The sequence below is a fragment of the Petaurus breviceps genome, unplaced genomic scaffold (assembly GCF_028583685.1).
Source record: "Petaurus breviceps papuanus isolate PSGF00001 unplaced genomic scaffold, PetGlider_PUasm1.0 90603, whole genome shotgun sequence".
Taxonomy (NCBI): Eukaryota; Metazoa; Chordata; class Mammalia; order Diprotodontia; family Petauridae; genus Petaurus; species Petaurus breviceps.
In genome coordinates, this window is record NW_027187284.1 from 518,904 (window position 1) to 542,299 (window position 23,396).

Below are 23,396 nucleotides of genomic sequence, written 5' to 3' on the forward strand. Positions count from 1 at the left end.
CAGAACAAAGTCCCCAAGCACGTGAGAAAATGCAAAGAGAAGATAAGCAATAGGAAGAAAGACAAATAAGAAGCAGGGTTGCTACCCTCCACTTAGACTTTTACCAATTATTCTGTTGTTGTTCAGGGTTTTTCAGTCATGTCCAACTCTTTGTGACTCCATTTGGGGTTTTTTTGGTAGATACTGAAATGGTTTCTCATTTCCTTCTCCAACTAATTTTATAGATGAGGAAACTGAGGCAAACAGGGTTAAATGACCAACTCTGCCACTTTACTAAATTCTGCTCTTTATGTACAGGGTGTAAACAAACAGATAACTTGTTAATTTTATAGCAAAGTGTACCAAGCATGCACGATGGCAATTTCTTTAAAGAATGATTATTGTGTTGGGGTGGCTAGGTTGCACAGTGAATAGAGCACCAGCCCTGGAGTCAGGAGGACCTGAATTCAAATCCAGCCTCACACACTTCATACAAAAAACTAGCCATGTGACCTTGGGCAAGTCACAACTTAAATTGCCCTCCAAAAAAAAAAAGTGATTAATATGGGTTTTTTTTAATGAATTTATGCTACATTAGCCCAGTTTGTCAACACTGTTGCCACTTACTCTTAGCCCATTTCCCATCGTGCTACCTGGAAAGCATCCTCCAGTTTCCCCTATGACTACTACCACATCTTTCATCCTTGAACTCCATCTTTCTGGTTCCTCTCTGAGAGGGACTGCTGTATGACTGTCATCTTGTCTGACTGGGCTACATCTCTTTGGTATCCCAATAAGAGAGATTTCTAAATGAGGGTATCTCATCAGGACAAGAAAAAATATAAGACCAAATGATAGGGCTACAAATAGTGGAAGAATTTAATTCCTAGGGCTATTCATTTGGTAATGTTCCTGAATGATTTGCAATTGAGTTTAAAAACACTAACATTTAGGCCCAAAACTAAACATGTTAATATTAAAATCATATAAAGTAAGGAAATAAAGGAACACTAGGCAGTAATTTGTTATTGTTTCAACAAGCCAAGTCACCTTATTGATTATTCTACTTCTTACTCCACAAGCTTCCTAACTTATTATTGTACGTTGGCATAGAAGCTTACTAACTTAATTTTATTTCACTCATTTACTTGCTTATGTGGTGGTAAAAACATGATTATGAAATCTGCACGCGTGATAGGTAGAACACCTAAATGAGCCTTCTGTATCTAGCTGGGATAATAGCTGGGAACACAAGCATGCTAGAACTATAAAAAGATTATATTTGGAAAACACACTGACAAGTCCTTCCCCACAGAAAAAAAGAGCAAGTCCAACAGAAAATCATTTTTAAAATGGAAATATATATATATCTTTGTAGTTATATATTCCCCCTTTACACTGATTAGTTGATTTTTAAGTTCAAGGGTCAACCATTCTGTGAGAGCTTTAATAAGCCATAAGTATTATGAATAAAACCCATAATAATGATATGTGAAATAGTCTTCATGTGTATTGATAATGCATTAACATTTATAACTTCATTCTACCATAATTTAACATGCACTTAATCTAAGTAGAATCATTGGATTAAAGATCACAGGACCCTAGATTTAAAGCTGGAAGGGTCAATGAGTTCAACCCCATCATTTTACAGAGGAGGAAATTAAGCCACAGAGAATTAAGTAACTCGTCCAGGGTCACATGGCTAGTAAGTGTCTGTAGCCACTAGATTGCATAGTAGTACAGTATACAGTTTGCTGGATTTTGAAGTGAGGAAGACCTGAATTCTACCTCAGATGCCATCTATGTGTCCCCAGACCAGTCAATGTGACAATAACCAGCGTTTATACAGCACTTCAAGGTTTATAAGACTCTTAAAAAATATGATCTCACTTTATCCAGTGCTTGACACAGTGCCCGGCACGTAATAGTATCTCAGTAAATGTTTAGTCAATTGAATTATCCTCAAGAGAACCCTAGAAGTTAGGGGTCATTTATTATCCCCACTTTCCAGCTGAGAAAGCAGACAGAGGTTAAATGATTTGCCCAGTCATTTAATTTCTGTCTGCCTCAGTTTCCTCATCTCTAAAATGAAAGGTTTAGACTTGACTTCCCCAGTCCTTCCTAGCTCTAATGAGAAAGTTTTGAGGCCAGGTCTCCTGACTGCAAATTCAGCACTCTACCTTTCTCAATGCAACAATTTTGCATGAGATAATTATTTCATAGGAAACTTCTTGGAATCATGACGATAGAGAAGAAAGGAACATCATCCAGCCCTCTTTCATTAAAGAGGGGATGGAGAGAGATATATTAATTTGTTCAAGTTCTTTTATACAGTCAGTGGCAGACAGGGCTGGTTGGTGACAAAATTGGAGTCTTCAGTCTCCCAGACTAGGGCTAGTTTTCACAGACCACGCTACCAAAAGGTAGAGGCCAATGAGTCCAAACTCATAATTTTACAGATGAGGAAACTAAGACAAAGAGAATTAAGTAACTTGTCCAGGGTCATATTCATAACCTATTAGAGTGGAAAGGGCCCTTGTAGGCCATCTAATTCAATGCCTTAATTTTATAGATGAAGGAAGTACCTTAACAGCTGATTAGGGATTTATCATCCATGAATCTATCTAAACCCTCTCAGATTTCCATTTCTTGGGGATACTAGTCATATGTTATTTCTAGAACAGGGCTTCTTAAACTTTTTCTGCTCCTGACCCTTGTTCATATTTTGGCAGCATTCGTTGGCAGCTGTGTGGCCTGAGGGCATGAGCAGTGCAAAGTGCATATGCTTTGTGTTTAGAACCAAGTTTTCAGTGAAGTTGTGCAACAGGCGCAAGTGTTACCAGAAACATCTTGGATTACATGTTTGGTTTTTAGTTAATTTTTGGTCATTGCACATTCAGAAACCCTTTACTGTTGCCAAAGGTGTCATGATCCACAGTTTAAGAAACACTATTCTAGAGTACTAGTCTTCAGATTTTTCTGATCAAGTAATCCCATCAATAAAATATTTCTGATTATGTACAAGCCATATGCATATAGTGACTTATTTATAAAGTATATGCACATATCATGACACTAATAATTATGTCCCTGATAGAACTTACATATAGAATAGAAAGTTTTAAATTATGAGATACAAATGAGAAATATTGGCTCCTAGAGTTAAGTATGGCATGAGTTTATCAAATAGACAGTGACATGGTCAGATTGAGCTTTAGGAAAATCACTGACAGCTACATGGAAGATGGCTTGACCAATGAGAAGGTTATTGAAATGGTCCAGATAACAGGTAAAGAGGGCTTTTGCAAGGGTGGTGGCTGTGTCATCATGAAGTTATCTGGGGTGTGGTGGAAGGATTTTCACAATGGTACCTGAACAGTTTCTATACGCAGTGATTAGTAGGTAGTATTTAAATTTTAACTTTTCAGTGAATCCTGTAATAGGTATCCTAACTTCATGGAATCAGTCCCCAAATTTACTCCCTTTTTCAGAAATCTTTTCCCATAAAGTAAGAAAAGAAGCATTATGCAGTGTATTGGTAAAGGACAATAATAATGATGGCAATAACAATAACTGCACATGGTACTTTACAGTTTAAAAAGCACATTCTTCAGAATGATTGTATGAAGAAAATAGAAAGGTTAAATGATTTACCCCTAGTCTTCTGGTTTCATACTTGGGCTTGTTATGTGACTGACTGGAGTTCTTTCCTATACCCCACCAAGCTCCTGCATCTAAAAGCTTTTATCTCCTTGTCAACATGCTCTCTTTGGACACCAACAGCCCATTTCAGATATCTTAGCACCAGTAGTTCCCTTCAGAGCAGAGGCTTTGAAGGAAAGCTAAAAGCAGCTGAAGAAGAATGAACAGTGATTAAATGCTCTACCACTTACTTCCAGCAAACAGATGTTAATTAAACACAGTTCAAAGGCTTCAATGGTTACGGCCAAGTCTTTGGAGGCTAAGGACTGCTGCTGCTTATAAGCATTGTGTAAGACAGGAAATCATATGGTGAAAAAACTAACAGGAGGAAATACCTGGTAGAGAAAAATGTTTAAAATGCTGTATTTTTTAATTTAAAAGTTTTAGCACTGGACAAACGTATTCAATTCTAGGACAATGTTAAGTATGAAGAATATTGCAAATTTATCAGCAAACGACTTTTACCTCTTTTGTATCTCTAATGCTTAGTATAGTGCTCGGCACATTGGTGGTTGCCCTCTGTTCTCAAAGAGGGCCGGGATGACAACACTAGATGCCAGATTACTACAGTGTGTCTGATCAGACCGATATGAGCTCGGAATGCTCTACCACAGCTTAGGCACAAATAGTCCATGTGAACATTTGGGGCGGGTTCTCTGTATTTGTGCATCTCTAAATTTGGCACATAGTAGGAACTTAATGAATGTTTACTGACAATGGGAAATATTTAGCCTAAGAAGGCTTCTCTTCATGTATGAATGTTTGCTCTTCTTCAATTGCTTTTACCCTGAATTCAAAGGCTCTGCTCTGAAGGGAACTGTTTGTTGGTCCTAATGTCTGAGATGGGCTGATGGAAATAAAGAAAATATGCTTCTAGATACAGGAGCTCTATTTTATAAAAGTGAGAAAACTTTTTTTCGAGGGGGGGAAGGCAGGGCAATTGGAGTTACGTGACCAAGGTCACACAGGTATTATGTATGCCAAGTATCTGAGACTGAATTTGAACTCAGGTCTTCCTGACTCCAGGGCTGGTGCTCTGTTCCTTGTACCACCTAACCTGCCTTGAAAACTTTCAAAATACCTTTAAAAAACTTTAAAAAATATCAAAGAAAAACATTGATAAAAATACTTGAATTTAGTATAATAGCACAGAGCTATAAGAAACTTTATTGGTCATCTAGTCTGATCTTCTCATTTTATAAATGAGAAAACCAAGCTGCTGAGACAACTTTGCCCAGTCAAAGTTGTTGTCATGCAGTTGTTTCCAGTCATGTCTAACTCTTTGTGACCCCATTTGGGTTTTTTTTTTTTTTTTTGCAGAGATACTGGAGTGGTTTGCCATTTCCTTCTCCAGCTCATTTTATAGATGAGGAAACTGACACAAACAGGGTTAAGTGACTTGCCCAGGGTCACACAGTTAGTAAATGTCTGAGGTCAGATTTGAATTCAGGATGATGATTCTTCCTGACTCCAAGCCCAGCACTCTACACACTGAATCACCTAGGTGTCTGAGAGAATAACAAAACAAAGTCATGCTGCCAGCTAGACCCTGAGACACTACTGGAACACAGCTTAGCTTTTAGGAATGGCAGCACGAATCACTGGGAAGAGCCAGTAAGAGAATCACTTTCAAATCCTAGCTCTGCTTTAACTGTGTGACCTTGGGTGAGTCACTTAACTTTTTCCAGTTTTAGTGTCCTCATTTGTAAAACTAAGGAATTGGAGTAAGTAGCCTCTAAGGCTAGAACTTATGTTCCTATGATCTCTCTGCAGCAGGATTCCTCAACTTTTATGTGATGGACCCCTCTGGATGTCTGGCAAAACCTATGGATGCTTGCTCAGAAAAAAAAAATCTAAATACATAAAACACATAGGAATACAAAAGAAACCAATTATGTTAAAATACAGTTATCAAAAATATAACATGGACCCCAGGTTAAGCATCTCTCTTCTACTCCTATGCTATTCATTCCTTTCCCAGTTCAGTTCCTGATCCTTCTGACTTCTTTCTCTACTCTGGCTCTGATAGACACTTTCTTCTGTCTCCAAGTCCTTTCAGCTTTCATTTATGTGTTTCCTTTCCCCATTAGAATATAAGCTTTTTGAGGACAGGGACTGTCTTTTCTTTTTGCATGTATCTGATATCTCAGCCTACCTGAGTATCTGCCTTAATAAATGTTTTCTGGCTTGTTGACGCCATCAGTGTCAAACTCAAATAGAAATGGATCCCTGCAGGTTGTAAGAATATTGACTTAGAAAATCACAAATTAACATTATGTAGTTTTGTATTTTTATTTGTTTTGTCAAACATGTTCTAATTACATTTCAATCTGATTCAGATACTACTAAGGAGTTCTGCAGGCCCATGTGACCCTTAGGTCTCAAGTTGGACACCTCTGCACTACATCAACAGGTATTTATAGTTCAGACAACCGCTGTGATAACCCATGGGATGTTGAAGTTTGAGATCACTTAGTTCATAGAAAATAGAACTGCCCACAAGTAAAGTCTTGTAGCTATGAGATAACTTTTTAACAGGTGAGATTGAGTTTTCCATAATCTCGATAGTAATTTGTTTGTCTAAGAGAAAAATTGCTTCCTAATATGTGTTTCAGTAAAGAGGGGTTATTGTGTTCTTGGTACTTATCTTCTATTACCTTGATGCAGAGTAAGAATATGACTCATAACTTTAAAAAGAAGGACATATTCTAGGTCCTAATCGTTTAATTGGTTATACCCTACATTTCAGTTTTTTCCCCTTAAAGTCTCCCTATGTAAAGAAGAAATTATTATTGATTTTAAAGTTCCTAAGTGAAATTCCATTTCCACAACGAAAAAATATAATATTGGATCTAGAAGAGGACAGATTTATATAAGTTTAGTTCAATTTTAAATAAACTTATTTGAATATTGTGGTGATTTGTTTAACATTATTTTTAATTAGGGGCGGCCAGGTGGCTCAGCGAGTAAGAGAACCGGCCCCAGTGTTGGGATGACCTGGGGGATCGAATCTGGGCTCAGATACATAGCACCACACCCAGAAATAACTGGCCATGTAATCTTGAGCAAGTTACTTAACCCCAATTGCTTAAAAAAAACATTATTTTTAATTGAACATGAATACCATAAAATTGTTTCATGTTGTGCACAAAATAGAAGAAATTGAAAATGATGGAATAATCAAACACAGAGCTAATTTTTTTATATAAAGATTTCTCTTTTACAGAATAAGGTACACGAAAATATAGCATTAAAAAACATTATCTTGGGGAAGGACAATTTTTTATCCTAGAAAAAAGCTATCTTTTCACATTCCTTTCCCAAATTAGATTTTTGTTTTGTTTTGTTAGCAATATACACATCTACTTTTCCATCACATCCAGAATGCTGGCTTACTGGCAACCATTCCTCAGTGTCATTGCTTAAGTTGTTTAATATGAGGTTATCTGAGGCATGATATTGGTGCCAATGTTAAATGGATAAATGTGAAAAATGTAATTGCAGGGCAAGACAGCACATCTGGCACCTACTTCTTGGGTTATTTACTCTTAAATCATGCCTTGTTATTCTAGTTGTAGAAGAATAGCTCAATGATAAACTTGAAACTTGAGCACCTTTGGTAAATGCCATAGGAGAGTTAAAAAGAAAGTAGGCCAAGAGCTGCCATTTTCTAAGCAAATGTAGCATTTTTGCTAAATATCACTAGCATTTTAGGATTGTGTATGGTTATTGCAATGCCTCTATACATAGAATTTAATAAAATGTTTAATCTCTCAGTTTGTTATATAAAAACCTTCCCAGGAAAACGAAGACTCCATTAATAAATACCCCAGATGCAGTGAATTAAACATTCACACTTTTTAATGAGATCAGACCTCTCTGGATACTAGATTATAACAATACCATTTTGAGATCTGAAATCCTTTAATGCTAATGATATGTTACTTAATTTCTGTTTGGAGTAGTCTATAATTGTCAGATGGTGTCTCTGGAGGACCAGAGAGCATTTATTACTGTCTCCTCCTGCACCCAAAATGCTTAGTCTAGATTCTAATACTAGCTAATTCTCCAGAGCTATTCTATTAAATGTGAACTCTTTGAGATTATTGTTTTCCAATGGAAACCTTGGTGATGTTGTGGGGAGGGAATTTCAAGGCCCAAGAAAATATCTCTTGAGAAAGATAATATCAGATGGATTCATTAACTGAACATTTTGATTATCTGAAAACTCCTAAATGCTTATGACTAAAAGAGTTGCTGTACATCTCTCATTTAATTGAGTAACATTTGCAGTGTATTCTGGTGCCTCTGTTCATTGCAGTCTATCAAAACAAATGCTACAAAGCTCTTTATCTGCAAAGAGGTCTAAATTAAAATAAGTTTAATAATAAAAAGGACATGTTCACAGTCTACAACTGTTCCAAATATTTCCTGTCTTTAAATAAAGTTCACTCAGCAATCAAGTAATTTATGAAATATTTGGAAGGATTGGAAGGATGTTTCTCTTATTGAATAAATGTTTATTTTGAATGTGGAATGCATTTCCTTTGAGTTAAAAAAAAATCTATTACATGCCACCATCTCCTTCCTCCTCACTCATTGTCTTACGTCATTTGCTTGCTTGCAACATATATTCTTGAATAAGTTGTTTATGAAGCAGCAAATTAATAGTCTTTCTGATTGTTTTTAGTTGGGCTTTGGAGGGCTGACAAATGAATGAGTAGAAAATGGCAATTCTACATGAATTAGCTTTAAGGCTCACTAAGAGGCCAATGCAGAACTTAATAAGAAACTTATTAAGAGAAGTAGGACAACTTAATTCAGATTGATTATAGACTTTGGTGAAGACAGCTGGAGTTCAAATGAAACTGAAAAGGAACTTATATGCACTTCAAAGTATGCTAAGCAGATGTCAGAAACAATTACTGTGGGCTGCCTTTTCAGAAGCTAAGGCATTATGGGAATACAGTGGTAGATTCAGGTTCTTCTCACACAAAGGGCGGTAGCTACTACTTAGGCACACGGCAACATCTCAAATCTGATTCTTCTGGGATATGAACTAATTTAGCATTCTTGTCATAATTCAGGACTTTTGGTGTTATAAACTGTACTCAAAATGTGAAGCAATGCATGAAACCTCAGTCCAGAGCTCTCCCATCTCCACCAGTATAAAGTAAGTAATCAAGATTTTTTCCAGGAAACCATTCTCACCACCGCTTGTAAGTTATGTTAGTAATAACTCAATGTCCATTATATACTTTATAATTTAATGTAAAGCTTCTTAAATATATATTCAGATATACTAGGGATAAAATCATGTTCCCTGGAACATAAACGTATCTTCAGAAAAGATCTTATAAACCAGAGACTGAAAAGACAGGCATTACAGCAGCCTCTATCAAAGGTAACTACCATAGTTATAACAAGGCAACAAGAATCCACTTCTCTCCTCTCCCCTAGGTGCCAGCATTGAAAAGGTCTGACAGAACTTTTTATATGATAGTAACATAAAACCAACTGAACTGAGCACCTCTTTAGCAAAAATAATCAGTGAAAAGAGGAAGCAAAATAGGAAGGTGAGTTTCTTCCTAGGTGAACTACTTCTGCCAATCTGTCTACACAATAGCCTCACAGTGTCTTGGAATGTCTCCCTTCACTCTAAGCAAGGTCAATCAATAAGTATGTATTAAGTACTATTAAATATTTGTTATTTACAAGGTACTGTGCTAAGCACTGGAGATAAAACAAATAAAAAAGGCAACAGACAGTCTCTGCTCTCAAGTCTAATGGGGGAAACAACCTTAAAACCATTATACAATACAAAGTGGAGATAATCAGCACAGGGTAGCTTTCCAAGGACAAAATTAGCTAGTTATGGCTCTGTTAACTAATCCATGATACTATATATGTATATTATGTGTACTGTATATTATATATGTATGTATATATAGATGCATGCATATATTACAAAAACTCTAGATAATAGGATGTTAGAGCAAGAAGATATTACCATCAAGTTGCAAATATGTTGGAATTATGACTAGGGTCCTAGTTCCATATGCCAGCTCCGACACTTACTATACACATGATTCTGGGAAAGTTATTCATCCTCTTTAAGCTAACGGTAAATGAGAGGGTTGAATTTGATGGCTTCAGAGGTCCCTTTCAACTCTAAATCTATAATCCAAAGCATTGGCCCATGTGAATTAATTATAGAACAAAGACTAGAACCCAAATCTCCTACCTAAGGTAAAGTGACTGCTGAGGAACCAAAATGATTACTTTTTAATTTGAAAACCATGTCTTCAGTCTTTTTAAAAGCACTCACTATGTCTTATGCAAATATATTTTCTCTATTATGCTAACATTTTAAAGGAATGATTCTAGAAGAGGTCCTGCTTTTAATTCAATGCTGGAGTAAGGTAAGGCACAAAGAGTCAAGCAATTCATCACAGAATTGGAAGGGACCTCCATCTAGTCCAACTTATACTTGAGCAGGAATTCTTTGTCCAAAGACACTTATAGTGGAGACTTCAACACTTTTGGAGGTCACCAATTCTAAAGCAACTTAAATTATTGTTTTCTTCATATATTTAGATGAAATCTCTTCAATCTCTTTTTTATCCTCTTCCCAATAGCTCTTAATTATTCTATTAAATGTGAAAACAGTTATTATATTCTCTCAACTATTCTTTTACCTGCATCTCCCATCCCAATCCTTGCAACCATTCCTCATGTGCCATGGCTTCTAATTACCCACTGTACTAATTTCTTTCTATGGCAGCAATTTTCAAAGTGTTGTTTAGGGATAATGGGGAATCCCTGAGATATTTTCAGGGAGTCCAAATATTCTTATAATAATATTAAGATTCTTTCATTTATAATATGGTAAATATCAACAGATAACACCCCATATAAATAAAATCTCTTTGTGGGGGGGTCCTCAATAATTTTTAGTGTAAGGGGGTTGGTCCTGAGATCAACCAAAAAGTTCAAGAACCACTGCTTTATGGGATGTTCACTAAAGTATATCAATATATTTCCTAAATTGTTATACCCTTAATTGACCACAATGTAGTGTGACCAAGGTGGCAGTACAGTGAAACTATTACTTTCCCTACTAAAAAAAAAAAGTGAAACAAACAAGTACATTAGCAGTTCTATCCTCAAAAGCTAAATATAAACATATTTATGTAAATAAAAATAAATAATAAAATTATTCTGGTTGTTTCATCTTTTCCCCTTGGTGGATATAATATATACCCTAAATTTAATTACCACCAAAAGTTGTAGTAACAGAAAGTCTCAAAATGTATGATGCAGAGTACATAAAATAGGCAGCTTTGAAAAGTTATACAGAATGGCACAGTCACCAATTTAATTGATGTCTGACACAGTAAGTTGGAGTATGCATGCTATTATCTCCAGGCCTGCAGAGCTGTGGTAATTGCTCAAGAAGCAAGATTGCAATGTGATAAGTTTTAACTATATAGCATAAGACATTTAGGACAATGTTTTATTTCTCCTAATGTCTGCTTCAATTTTTAAAATGAAGCAGGTAAACAAAAGACAATGAAATGACTGTTTCTAAGGAAATAGGTCTAGATTAAAGAAATCTTTTCTCATCGATGCATTAAAAACAAGAAGAAGATGTAGATGTCATAATTTCCAGTTATACTGATTTACTTGGGGCCATTTAGAAATATACTCATTGGTTCTATATCATATCCATCAAATTGGCAAAGATGACAAAAGAAGAAATTGACATATTTTTGGAGGAACTGTGGAAAAAAACAGACACTAATACACTTTTTGTGGATTTGTGAATTAGTCTCATCATTCTGGAAAACAATTTGGAACTATTTCTGCAAAAGTTACTAAACCATGCACATCCTTTGTTTCTGTAATACAATTACAAAGTTCATGTTCTAAAGAGATCAAAGAGAGAGCTCTGAAAAGGAGCATCTCTTTTCATAGTAGCAAAAATCTAAAAAATAAGAGGGTATTCATCCATTAAGGAAAGTCTGAATAATTATGGTACATGAATAAAATGGAATATTATTGTACCATAAGAAATTATTAAACAGTCAAACCAGGAAGAATTATATGAACTAAGACAAAGTAAAGTGAGCAGAATTAGAAGAGTAATTTATACAATTTTATAAAAATTTATACAATGAGAACATTATAAAGAAAAACAGCTTTTAGAAACTATAGAACTCTGATCAACGGAAATGACAAACCATAATTCCAGAGGACTTTAGATGATGTTCATTATCTATCTCCTGACAGACAGCTGATGGACTTAAATTGCTGAATGAGATATACATGTTTTGACATTACCAATGAGGGAATTTGCTTCCCTTGACTATAGATATTTGTTATGAATATTTTTCCTCTTCCTCTATCCCTTCCTCTTTCCTTCTCTCCTTCCATCCCTTCTTCTTTCCCTCTCCTTCCTTAATGTTGAGAGAGAAGAGAAAGATAATAAATGCCTCTTAATTAAAAAAAATATCCTAATTTAATGGGTCAGCTAGGTGGTGCAGTGAATGGAGCACCAGCCCTGGAGTCAGAAGGGCATGGGTTCAAATCTGGCCTCAGACACTTGACACTACCTGTGTGACATTGAGCAAGTCACTTAACCCCAATTGCCTTGCCTTCCCCCTCAAAAAAATTCCCTAATTTAAAAAAGAAATATGCTCATCAAAATTTTGACCTGTATAAAGGATGCAATGATTTCAAAGCATGGCATTTTGTTTTTTAAAATAGAAAACAATATGTATATGGTCAAATAAAGTTTGGTGTTTCTTTCAGTCAAGTTCTGGTGACTTTGGAAATAAGTTGATAAGAATATCGTGGACAAAATCATGGACAAAAAGGACAGAATTATTTGAAAGCTAGAATCTAAAGCTAAAAGATTTTTAATCCCATGGAACTGAATTTCATAGTATGAGATTAGAAAAAAGTATGCATATTATGCTATGTATTATGATTTGTATCACTTTACAGTGTTCAGAACATCTTAAGTTAGGGGAAGAGAAAGAGAAAGTTCTCTTGAAGAAAGTGAAGACATAGTTCAAGTCCAGAAAATGACTTGTACAAGGTCACACTGTTTAGTTAGTGACAAACTGAGGACTCGTGACCACATATGCTTAATCCTAGTAATGTGATGTCACTACTCTATACTGTATATGTGTACTCTTAAGAAGCATCAAAGGCAGAGCTATATTTTGGCCATCATAATCTCCCATGGGTAATTTAAAATCCAAGAAGATTCTATAACTTTTAAAAAAGAATGAATTCTTTATTTTTAAGCTTCCTCTAGTTTTCGGACTGTGAGGTGAAGAATTTGCACTGAATGAGGATAAGAAGCACACCATACCTTGACTTTCTCTAAGTGATCTTGCAGAGAGTCAATTAGTAGATCTCCCACTGGTTGCCAAGAACCCTTGATCACTTCAGCCTGACGTAATTTTAGGTCCAATCCATCCATTGCTTCTTGAAGTTCCTGTAGTCTTTCTAGGGCCTCATCTATCTTCTTCTGCCAATCAACAGAGTGTAGGTTCAATTTTTCCCATTCAGTGTTGACCTCATCAGCTTGCTTTCTCAGGAGTCTTGTGACATTCTGGGCCCTCTCCTCAGGAGGCAGTTCTAAATTTGTAATAGAACAAGCTGTTAGGTCAAATTCTTTATTACACTGGTGTTTTTAAAATAGCATTGAATAGTTCATATTAGATAAAAGGGAACATTTACAACAAGAGATGGGAATGCTGCTTTAATATAACCATTTTAGAAGTCACAGAATAATTTTGGAAATATGAGGCTATAACATACAAAGAATCCTTGCTGAGTCTTTTACACTTTACATTGGTCTCATGCTTGACTTTATCTTGTTTCTTCAAAGATCCAATTAGACTGCTGAGCTAAATGATAGGAATGATGTTTGGGTCAAATAATAATTCATTTGAATTTGGCTTTTAAATTGGTACTTAGCTTACAGTCTCTATAACAGTAGAGTTGCTTCTAATAACCACAGTTATTTCTCATTTTAAAAAAATGTTAAGCTATTTGTATCTAAGATGATTTCTAATTTTGTTTAGAAATGGGCACATGTATTTAAACACTGGAGCCTAAGATTTCTGATTCATTTCATCTATAGTGTTTAATTTGAATTGATTCCACAGTGAAATTTAACCTGGAAAATATAAGCTCTTCTGACACAGGAATCAAGAATTTATGGATCTCTAAGTCATTGCTGATCCTTCTATCAATATGTTATTACATCTTTACATTCCATTACCTCTGGGCTCCTGGCATTGCTTCTCCAGTTCCTCCAAAGGTTTCTCTGAAAGAAAGATTCTCACTGTCTCAAGTGTACTCGTGATTACAGGTTCTTTGGTTTTCAACTCTCTCTTGAAGGCCTGTGAAACCAAACAAAAGTGGTATAAATTTGGTGTCCTGGGCTATTACTACCAACTCACACTGGGTTTTTATAAAGGAATTATGATATTACCAGGTCAACATTTGATTCTAATATTTAGGCAAACTGACTCGTGCCAAAAGTGAGGAAGGCTAAGGCTACAAAGCATTTTGACAATCAGGAAATCTTTAGAAACTCCCCCCTATGCTAATGTCCTTTCATTTAAGATAAGAATTCTTGGTTTAATGGGACTATCAGACTTGAGATGTAGTTTGCAGCATATCTAACAAAAAAGAGATACAAATATAGCCTAATGGAGCCTTAAAAAAACATATAAAAACCCAAGGGATTTCCGGAATGCATTGATAAGACTGAATGTCACCTGAGATTGTATTCTCATTTCATCACTACATATATATGTATTTTTCAACTGTAAGTAGTTAAAAAAAAGATACAGCCCAAGACTGAAGAAATTAAATAGAAATAAAACCCTGCTTGTGCTTATTCTAACATTTGAGAAGCCAAAGCCATCCCTAGTCTCTTACTGTCCACCTTAAACATTCTCTCTGCATTGTAGAGAGTAGTATTGTACATTTCTGAGATAGAAATAGACATTGGAGGTACTGTGCTCAGGAGATTTTCCTGGGAAGTTCCTAGTAGTGGTTGTGGGGAATGACTACATCTGATGGGAGACTTGCCATCATTTCCACTAGTCAGTCACTGAGCATTTATTAAGCTTATATCATGTGGTAGGACATTGTATTAAACACTGGGTATACAAGGAAATACAAAAAGTTGTCCCTGCTTTCAAGAAGCTGAGTCTAATGGGGAGACAATGTGAAAACAACTATGTACATACAAGCAAGATGTATACAGGATGAATTAGAGATAATTAATAGAAGGAAGGGTCTACTATTAAGGTGGATCAGGGAGGCTTTTAGTAGATGATGGGATTTGAGCTAGAACTTGAAGGAAGTGATGGAAGTTAGGAAGCAGAGATGAGGAGGGAGAGTAATCCAGTCTTGTAAAAATCCTGGAGTCTCGAATCTTTGAGGTACAGCCAGAAGGCCAGTGTCACTAGATTTCAAAATGTGTCCTGGGAGTAAGGTTTAAGAAGACTGGAAAATTAGAAGGGGGTCAGGTAATGAAAGGCTTTTTGAATGCAGAAGAAAAGACTTTATATTTGATCTCAGGGGTGAGAGAGAGCCAATGGAGTTTATTGAATAAAAGATGACTTGGTTAGACTTAACATTTTAGGAATATTAATTTGACAGTTGAGTGGAGGGTAGACTGGAATGGTGAGATACTTGAGATAAAGAGACAAACCAGCAGCCTATTACAATAGTTATGAGGCATAGAATGATGAGGGTCTGCACTACAGTGATGGCAGTGTCAGAGGAGACAAGGGATGTATGTGAGAGATGTTACAAAGTTAAAATTAGCAGGATTTGGCAGCAAAATGGTAATGGGGGAGTGGTGGTGAGAGTGAGTTTAGGATGACATTTAAGTTTCATGCTTTGGTGACCAGGAGAATGGTGGTACTCTCAGAAGTAACGGGGCATTCAGGAGAGGCAGATACTGCAGTAAGAGCTGCCATATCTGATGAAACCAATCTATTCATGGTGATGAAAAACTGCGATAGGGAGAGGATTTCAGGTAAAGCTTGGGGATAAGGCACAGCTATAGCACCAGAGGTCAGGGGATCGTACAGAGTCCCTATTTCAATCTAAACATTTTATAGATGACATTATGTAATAATTAGGCATTATTATTCATGGAATTATACAACTCTAAAGATGAAAAGAGATTTTTTAGATCATCTAATCCAATCCTGTCATTTTATAGATGAAACCCAGTGAGGTTAAGTAATTTGCCCAAGGGCACACAGTGAATTAATGGCAGAATCAGGAAAAGAGTTCAAGTCTCCCGACTCCTTTTGGAGTCAGTACACTTCAAAAGAAAAAAAAAACAGGAAAACAAACAATCTTTAGTATAGAAAAGGTCAAATATAGTTGCTGATAGTTTAAAGAGCCTTTCTGGAGAAACTAAAAGTGAATTTTATTAGACAACAACAACAACAACAAAAATTCCTAGAGTAATGTGAAAACTTAATCTAGAATAATGTTCTTAAATATTTTAGTGGTCGCAATAATGAGAACATTTCACAGAATCATGAATCCTACCACTGAAAAAGACTTCAGAGATAGCCAGACCTTTTCCTTAACTTTGAAATCGAGGGAACTGAGGCCCAGGGAAATTATTTTTGGTCACCTCTTCTCATAGCCTTTGGTTCATTCATTTATTGCTTCACTGAGAATTAATTTTAATATATACTCAAAAAGGACTTAGAAATGACAAGGAATAGTTAAATACATATACAGAGCTCTGGCCATAATTTTTTTCAATATCTTCTTTCCTTCATTTCCCTTTGTTTCCTTACCTATCTTCTCCTTTCTTTTGTTGGCCCTCTTGACCTATCTAGTACCAAAAAGTCCATAACTTTCTCATGATTACTTGAGGATCAGAACATAAAGACCGTCTGTCACTGCATATAGACATCCATGTCATTATCATCTCCTTACTGACTGAAACTCATTGGCTTGTAGTTGTAGATATGTCAGTCATGCATAGGTGCCAGGCTCCTCAAGTCAGCCCTGAGGGAGTTTTACAAGGGAAGGCAAGATCTGCTCAAGAAGAGTCGTGCCCCTCATATAATAATACATCTCCTGAGTTGGCTGTCAAACTGTGAGCTAAGAGGAAAACACTGAAAGCAAGAGTTGTGGGGAGTTAATGCCTTCATGAAACTGAAGAGTTCTAATTAGGTGGTGGCTTCTTCCTGTGATTCAAACCTGAAGTTTATATGGGTGACCACAGCTAAGGTTCAAGGCTGGTTCTCTGATCTAACCACTTTATTTCATTCTGAGGTCAAATTATCATTGGGACACATAGGCGGCTCCTCAAGAGAAAGAGATGGAAGGCTTGAATATAAATCTTTCTGATTCTGAAGGCAGTTCTTATTACACAGGCTATATTGTCTCCCCCAAAGGGAGAAATGACCCAATGGAGATGTAAAATCAAGATGCTAGTTTTGAAAGCTTAGCTCTTAAAGATCCTTGTAACAATGTTTAGTAAACACTTCATAGTAGAATAGCATAGGAATGATTTGCAATTGAAGAAACTAGATATCTCAATGTGAAATGTATGATGGGTCTATTTAACTAAGGTATTTGCCTCAAACAATATTTCACAAAGCATCATATTGTGCCTTAGAAGGAAGGAAAGCTAAGTGATTAGAGTTTTAAGGGGGCTACTGAAAATAAGGAAATACAGTGTTGTTTTTTTTCATAGTATGTTATCTCTTAATTGTTAGAAAGCAAAGGATTACCCAGGCTCCTGAATTTTGTAAATGGGTTTTATGTGTACTTCTCAGATAAAAATTTTTAGAATATATATACATACAAGAAATTTCTTGTTGGCTCCTAGGCATTAACCAATATTTGGAACCTGAAGCTGATGCTGTTTCAAATGTTGACATAAAAAGACAGCTAATCCTCTCTATCATATTTCCTGTTATCTGTATTTACATAGAAAATCAAGACTAAGATGTATGATTCTGTATGATGCTCCCTTCCTCCTAAGTTTCTTGAAGAGATAAAGTTCTTGATAGATAATTTCAAGTGTGTAAGGGTCAGGGCCATTCATTGTAGAGGCAACCACACTGGCATACCCAGGATGGCTGCTAGGACAGATTCTTAGATCTGCTTTACTAGGAAAGATAGATGTTTAAGGGGTCAATCTTTTTAAATTACTTTCACTAGTTCAGGGGAAAAGTCAGCACCCTAAACTTCAGAGAAAATTCAGAGAAAATACAAGCAGAGAAATAAATACTAACAGACAGGGCTCTGACTGCCTAAATCAAAGCAGTATTGCTGTACATTTTACACACTTCCTTGAAACGAGAGTATTTATATCTGAGCAGTGGGGGACCTCTAAACATATGGCCACTCAGAATCTTAACCAGGGAATCACAAGATCCTTCTCATAAGCAAATCCCCAAAGCAAAATATCAACTCAGAGTACATATACATTTCTCAGAGCCAGAAGGCATCACAATCCATGTGACTCAGTGCCTAATTAGAGATTAGGAAAAGGTGTGAAAGCCTTCCTACCAGCAAGCCTTCCCCTAAGCAAGCTTCCCTTAATGGGCTCCAGGTGAGGCCTATTAATGGGCAGAGAAGATCTTAAATCCCATTAACTTTACATTCACTTAAAAGAACAAGGAACTGAGGTCAGTCTTCCACATAACATAAATTTCATGCACTAATTGGTTTTTCCAGCTATAGAAATCAGTAGGTAGTTGACACAAGGAATTTATGTAAAAAAAAAGCAAAATGTTTTGTTTTTTAATTATAGCAGACAGTAAAAACCCTACATATTCTAAATTCTAACATGTGGAATTCACATAGACACACACAAACCCTTAATATTTTATGGAAAGCAATGGTTGTGGGTATCTCAACAAATACAAAACTGAAGTCATCATCTTTGCCCCCAAACACTCCCCTCTTCCCCTCTTTCTTATGACTTTCAAGAGTACCACCATCTTTCTATCTGCCTAGTCTTACAACTTTATTGTCATTGTTATATTCATGTTTATGCCTCTCCTAAGACTTACACCACTGGGACGTCAGGGATAGGGTGGAGAAGTTTCTGATGAGGAAGCAAGCATATTGCAGGAATGTATCTACTTTATTAACAAAGTTTTACTTGTAAATTATTTTTATTTGTTGTTGTCAAAAATGTATGGCAATTTTACCTGACAGAATTAGAGGAAACAAATGAATGCCAAATTCATAAATGAAATTCATGGAGTGAACAAGAAAGAGAAACATGAGGAAAAAATGAGATATCGATATGGTAACAAGACTAGAAATCCGTAACAGAGTTTAACATTACTTGCCTTCAAAATAAGAAGTTTCATAGATAAAAAAAATGTTTACTTGAGAAAAGGAAAGCATTTAAAGGAAATTAGGATTGATGGAATGAAGGGTCAGATAGGAGAGATGTTCCTTTCCAGATAGATTTAAGAAAGTAGTATGAAAAAAGAAATGTAAAGCAAAATGACCCGGGGCAAGTCACTTAACTTTTGTTTATTTCCCCTTCCTCATCTATAAAATGGGGATAATAGCATAATTGTAGAGATATTGTGAGGATTAAATGAGATAACATGAACAATTTTGCAAAACATACTCAAATGCTATATAAATGCTAGCTATGATGATGAAGAAGAAGATGATGATGATGGCATTATTAGGACATAGTTACAAAAAAGCAATATCAAGTTTGACTTGTGTTCCCAAAGTTGGTCTGGCCATAACTGGACCCTTGGGATCTTATTAAATGACCTAGATCCTAATGATCTTATCAAATCAAAGGACTTCCTGGTAATAATTGGGTCAGTTCTGCCTTATTCTTAGAAATTTAGGTTTCTGCCAGGAGCAGAACTGAACCAGACTTTGGATTGGTTTACAACTGAATTCCTCTGGAAGCTGCAGTCTTTCGAAGTTGTTGGCATAGTGCCAACCAGGCGAAAAATCTCCACCTCCACTACCAAATCACAAACTGCCCCCAAAAGATCGATTGACTCTGGGGCCATAACTAGGGGTGATGGATAGAAAATTACAGAGAGGCTAGATATAAGATCAGGGGAGTAAAAATGATGGCTCCTCAAAAGTAGAATATGTGGCTTTGAGGAGTAGTGGATTCTCTTCCAACGGAGATCCCAAGTGAAATTGGCAATGCTTTAAGAGAGATTCTTCTATAGGACATGTTAGGCTAGATGACCTCTTAGATCCTTCTTAAATCTAAGATTTGATGATCCTTCAACTGAATCAGGATACTCTGAACTAGGTTGCTAATTTGACATAACACTAGGAACACTAAAGTGCTCAGAAATAAAAACTTTTCATATTATACTTGGCATATGTTTTTGAATTTAATTATTCTCATTTCGTTTCCAAATGATACTCAATAACAAGGAAATGTAGGAAGCTAACACATAACCCGAAGCAAGCCCAAAGAAAGCAGGCCAGCATTGATACTAGAATTAGACTAAATGAATGCATAATTTGCAGTCAATGATTTCAGGATAATTTCATTGAATTTCTGAACTTCTTTCTCACTTTGTGGTGACTTCAGAGGAAATCGAATGTGCATAATATATGGCCTGACAAAAGAACAAGTAAACTACTTTATTCAAGGCTTTCCATTTGTCAACAGCACCCATGCAATAATGGCTTTCTGTCCACTGTTTTAATAAATCTTCTAAATTTTAAATCTTATCTAAATCTTAGCCAGAAATTCTCAGGGATCTTTGAAGGTGTCCTTAATGTTTTCCAGGGAAGGGATTATAGAGATTTTAAATTAAAAGATGAAAACCTAATGACAAACAATTTCATTAGTAAAAATGCAAAGCAAACACAAAATAATTTCCTACAGTGTTCCCATCACTTGTACTTAATCTCCATTTGTATTTTAGGGAGGACAAAGAGAACTGGATAAATGTAGGATCTGTGATAGGCTCACAAGAAATTACCTTTATGATTTCCTTCTTTTTCAACTCTCCCTAGGTTAATCACAGAAGGAGACATGTAATAAATATCACTTTAGTGACTACTCAAGTAAAACAATGGAAGTCCATTTAAAAAGAATGTTCTTTGAACAGGAGGATATTACAGTATCAATCAATTTCATTAAGCAAATAACAGAAATCAGGAGTCAGGGTACTCTAGTGCCAACATACAAAATCTAGTCACATCATGGCACAATGGAAAAAACAATATATTTAGCATCAGAGGATTTAGGTTTGATTCCCAGATTTCCTATGTGATCTTTCAAAGCAAGTTTCTGAACCTTTCTGGGTCACCATTGTCTTATCTGTAAAATGAAGTGGTCAGATTAGATGACCCAAGATTGTTTCTTGTTCTATGATAATGATTCTGTATTTGCCAAAGCACAGTTTAGCTTCAGTTATTTCTTTTTTTTGTCTTTATTAATTTGTTTGTTTACTTTTAGTTTACAAGATTCAATTCCACAATTCCTTGAGTTTCAAATTTTCTCTCCCTCCTGCCCCTTCCCCCCCCACCCCATGACAGCATACAATCAAGTATAGGATCTGCAAATGCTTACACATTAGACATTAGTCAGGTTATAAAGACGGATTGTATCGGATGGAATGAAAAATGGAAAGGAGGAAATAAAACCAAAGAAGAAAAAGAAAAAGATCAGGTAGTTTGCCTCAATCTGGATTCAAACTCAGTTCTTTCTAGTTCTTTCTCTGGATATAGACATCTCTTTCCATCATGAGTCTTTTGGGATTGACTTATATCACTGCATTCCTGAGAAGAGTCCAGTCTATCAAAGTAGATCATCACACATATGTTGTGTCTGTAATTATGTACAAATTTCTCCTGGCTCTATTCTTCTCACTCAGTATCAGTTCGTATAAGCCTTTCCAGGTAAATATGAAGTCTACCTGCTCCTCATTTCTTATAGTACAATAGTATTCCATTACATGCATATACCACAACTTGTTCAGCCATTCCCCAACTGATGGGTACCCCCTTAATTTCCAATTCTTTGCCACCACAAAAAGAGCTGCTATAAATATTTTTGTACATATGGATCTTCCTCCCACTTCTATGATCTCTTTGGGATATAACCCTAGAAGTGGTATTGCTGGGTCAAAGGGTATGAAATTATTTATAGCCCTTTGGGCATAATTCCATATTGCTCTCCAGAAAGGTTGGATCAGTTCACAACTCCACCAGCAATGCAATAGTGTTCCAATTTGCCCACATCCTCTCCAGAATTTATCATTTTCCCGTTTTGTCATCTTTGCCAATCTGACTGGTGAGATGTGGTACCTCAGGGTTGTTTTGATGTGCATTTCTCTAATCAATAGTGATTTAGAGTATTTCTTCATATAGCTTCAGTTATTTCTAATGACAGCTTATTATATGTTAAAATTGTTTTTACTGTTAACTTCTCAGAATCATTCTAATTAAAGAAAGTACTTTCCTTCTCATCTGACTCTGGGAATATCAATATACTATCATGGCCAAGAGAACTTCTCTGAGCACTGGTTCTATATTGTGGGCCTAGTCATGGAAATTATCTGTCTATTTTGCTTCTATGCATCATATTTCCCTCCTCCAGCATTACTGAGGTTTTGATTATTCATTTTCCCCCGAAGAATAGATCTGAAAATAGGATTTTGTATATATCTTGGCTATAAACCTTCACTGACAAGTGGGGTGAGACCACCTACAGTTTTGTGTGAATTAGCAAGTTTATGGAAAAGTAAGGTGAAAATGAACTACATTTGATCATAGTTTCAACTTTTGCCATTTTAATGGGATGTTTGTTCCTTTACCTAACTCAAAGAAAGGTGTGAAAATTCTAAAATGGAGGGCAAATCAGCTGGTAATTGGTAGGGGGTTGGGGAGGAAGACACAACCTACCAAATACCTTAGATAGAGATTCCAAGATGAAAAGTAACCTTCCATGACATTACAAGTAGCCAACAAAACTGCTGTTTGACAAAACAAGAAATCTACAAAGAAGGAGAAGGCTCACGGTGTTCTTGAAAAGCATGACAAAGAAAAATAAAAATCTGCAAATACAAAATCCGTCAAAGACAGACTTGATGGTGACAGAATTTTGTACAGTTCTTGTTTTCCTTCTCTCCCTTCAAGTGAGCTTTGATGATCAGACAGAGTGACCCAGTTTCGGTGATTATCTTTTGTTCTTTTTATCTACAGGCAACAAGAGCATTAGTAAGTAGACAAGCCTCACATTACTACAAAAAGGCTTACTGCTTAAATGTGTGAAAGAAACGGAGTAAAACATGGTGCTAAGTTGTTCTATTCTTGACACTGAGGAATGATGATATTCTTTAAGAGGGCTATGTTTGAGAGAGGGACAAGTATGTGAAAGCATTAGGGATGGGTTATAAGGGAAAAGGCTTGGGTCATCCAAGTACTTCCCCCTCCCCTCCCCCCGACCCCGTGTATAAAATCTGAAAAGACTCTGGCTGTAAAATAAATAGGAAAATTCTGCGCTTTTCTGTTCTATTACTTTCCTCTTCTGCCAGTACAGTTGCTTAGCTCTAGAGCATGATGACAATGAAGTTTCAGTTCATCTCCAAACACAGGTCAATTCATTTCATCCCCTCACCCCCCCCCCCCCCACAGGTCAATTAGCTTCACTTGGTGCAAGGACACATATCATG

At 36.1% G+C, this 23,396-nt stretch overlaps 1 protein-coding gene and 1 long non-coding RNA gene across 12 annotated transcripts in view; one reads left to right on the forward strand and one right to left on the reverse strand.

The window, feature by feature from the left end:
* Positions 1–23,396, reverse strand: part of DMD (dystrophin) — a 2,504,498-nt gene that overhangs the window by 382,304 nt on the left and 2,098,798 nt on the right. For all 11 annotated transcript variants that reach the window (XM_069063824.1, XM_069063827.1, XM_069063826.1 and 8 more), the window contains 2 exons: positions 13,985–14,105; positions 13,067–13,335 (listed from right to left, as the gene is read on the reverse strand). In XM_069063824.1, coding sequence (XP_068919925.1) covers positions 13,067–13,335; positions 13,985–14,105 — 390 coding nt within the window. The remainder of the gene's footprint in view (positions 1–13,066; positions 13,336–13,984; positions 14,106–23,396) is intronic.
* The window catches only part of LOC138142779 (uncharacterized), a 26,671-nt gene continuing 11,895 nt past the window's right edge, over positions 8,621–23,396 (forward strand). The window contains exon 1 of the long non-coding RNA XR_011163538.1: positions 8,621–8,857. This is a non-coding gene — a long non-coding RNA (uncharacterized lncRNA). The remainder of the gene's footprint in view (positions 8,858–23,396) is intronic.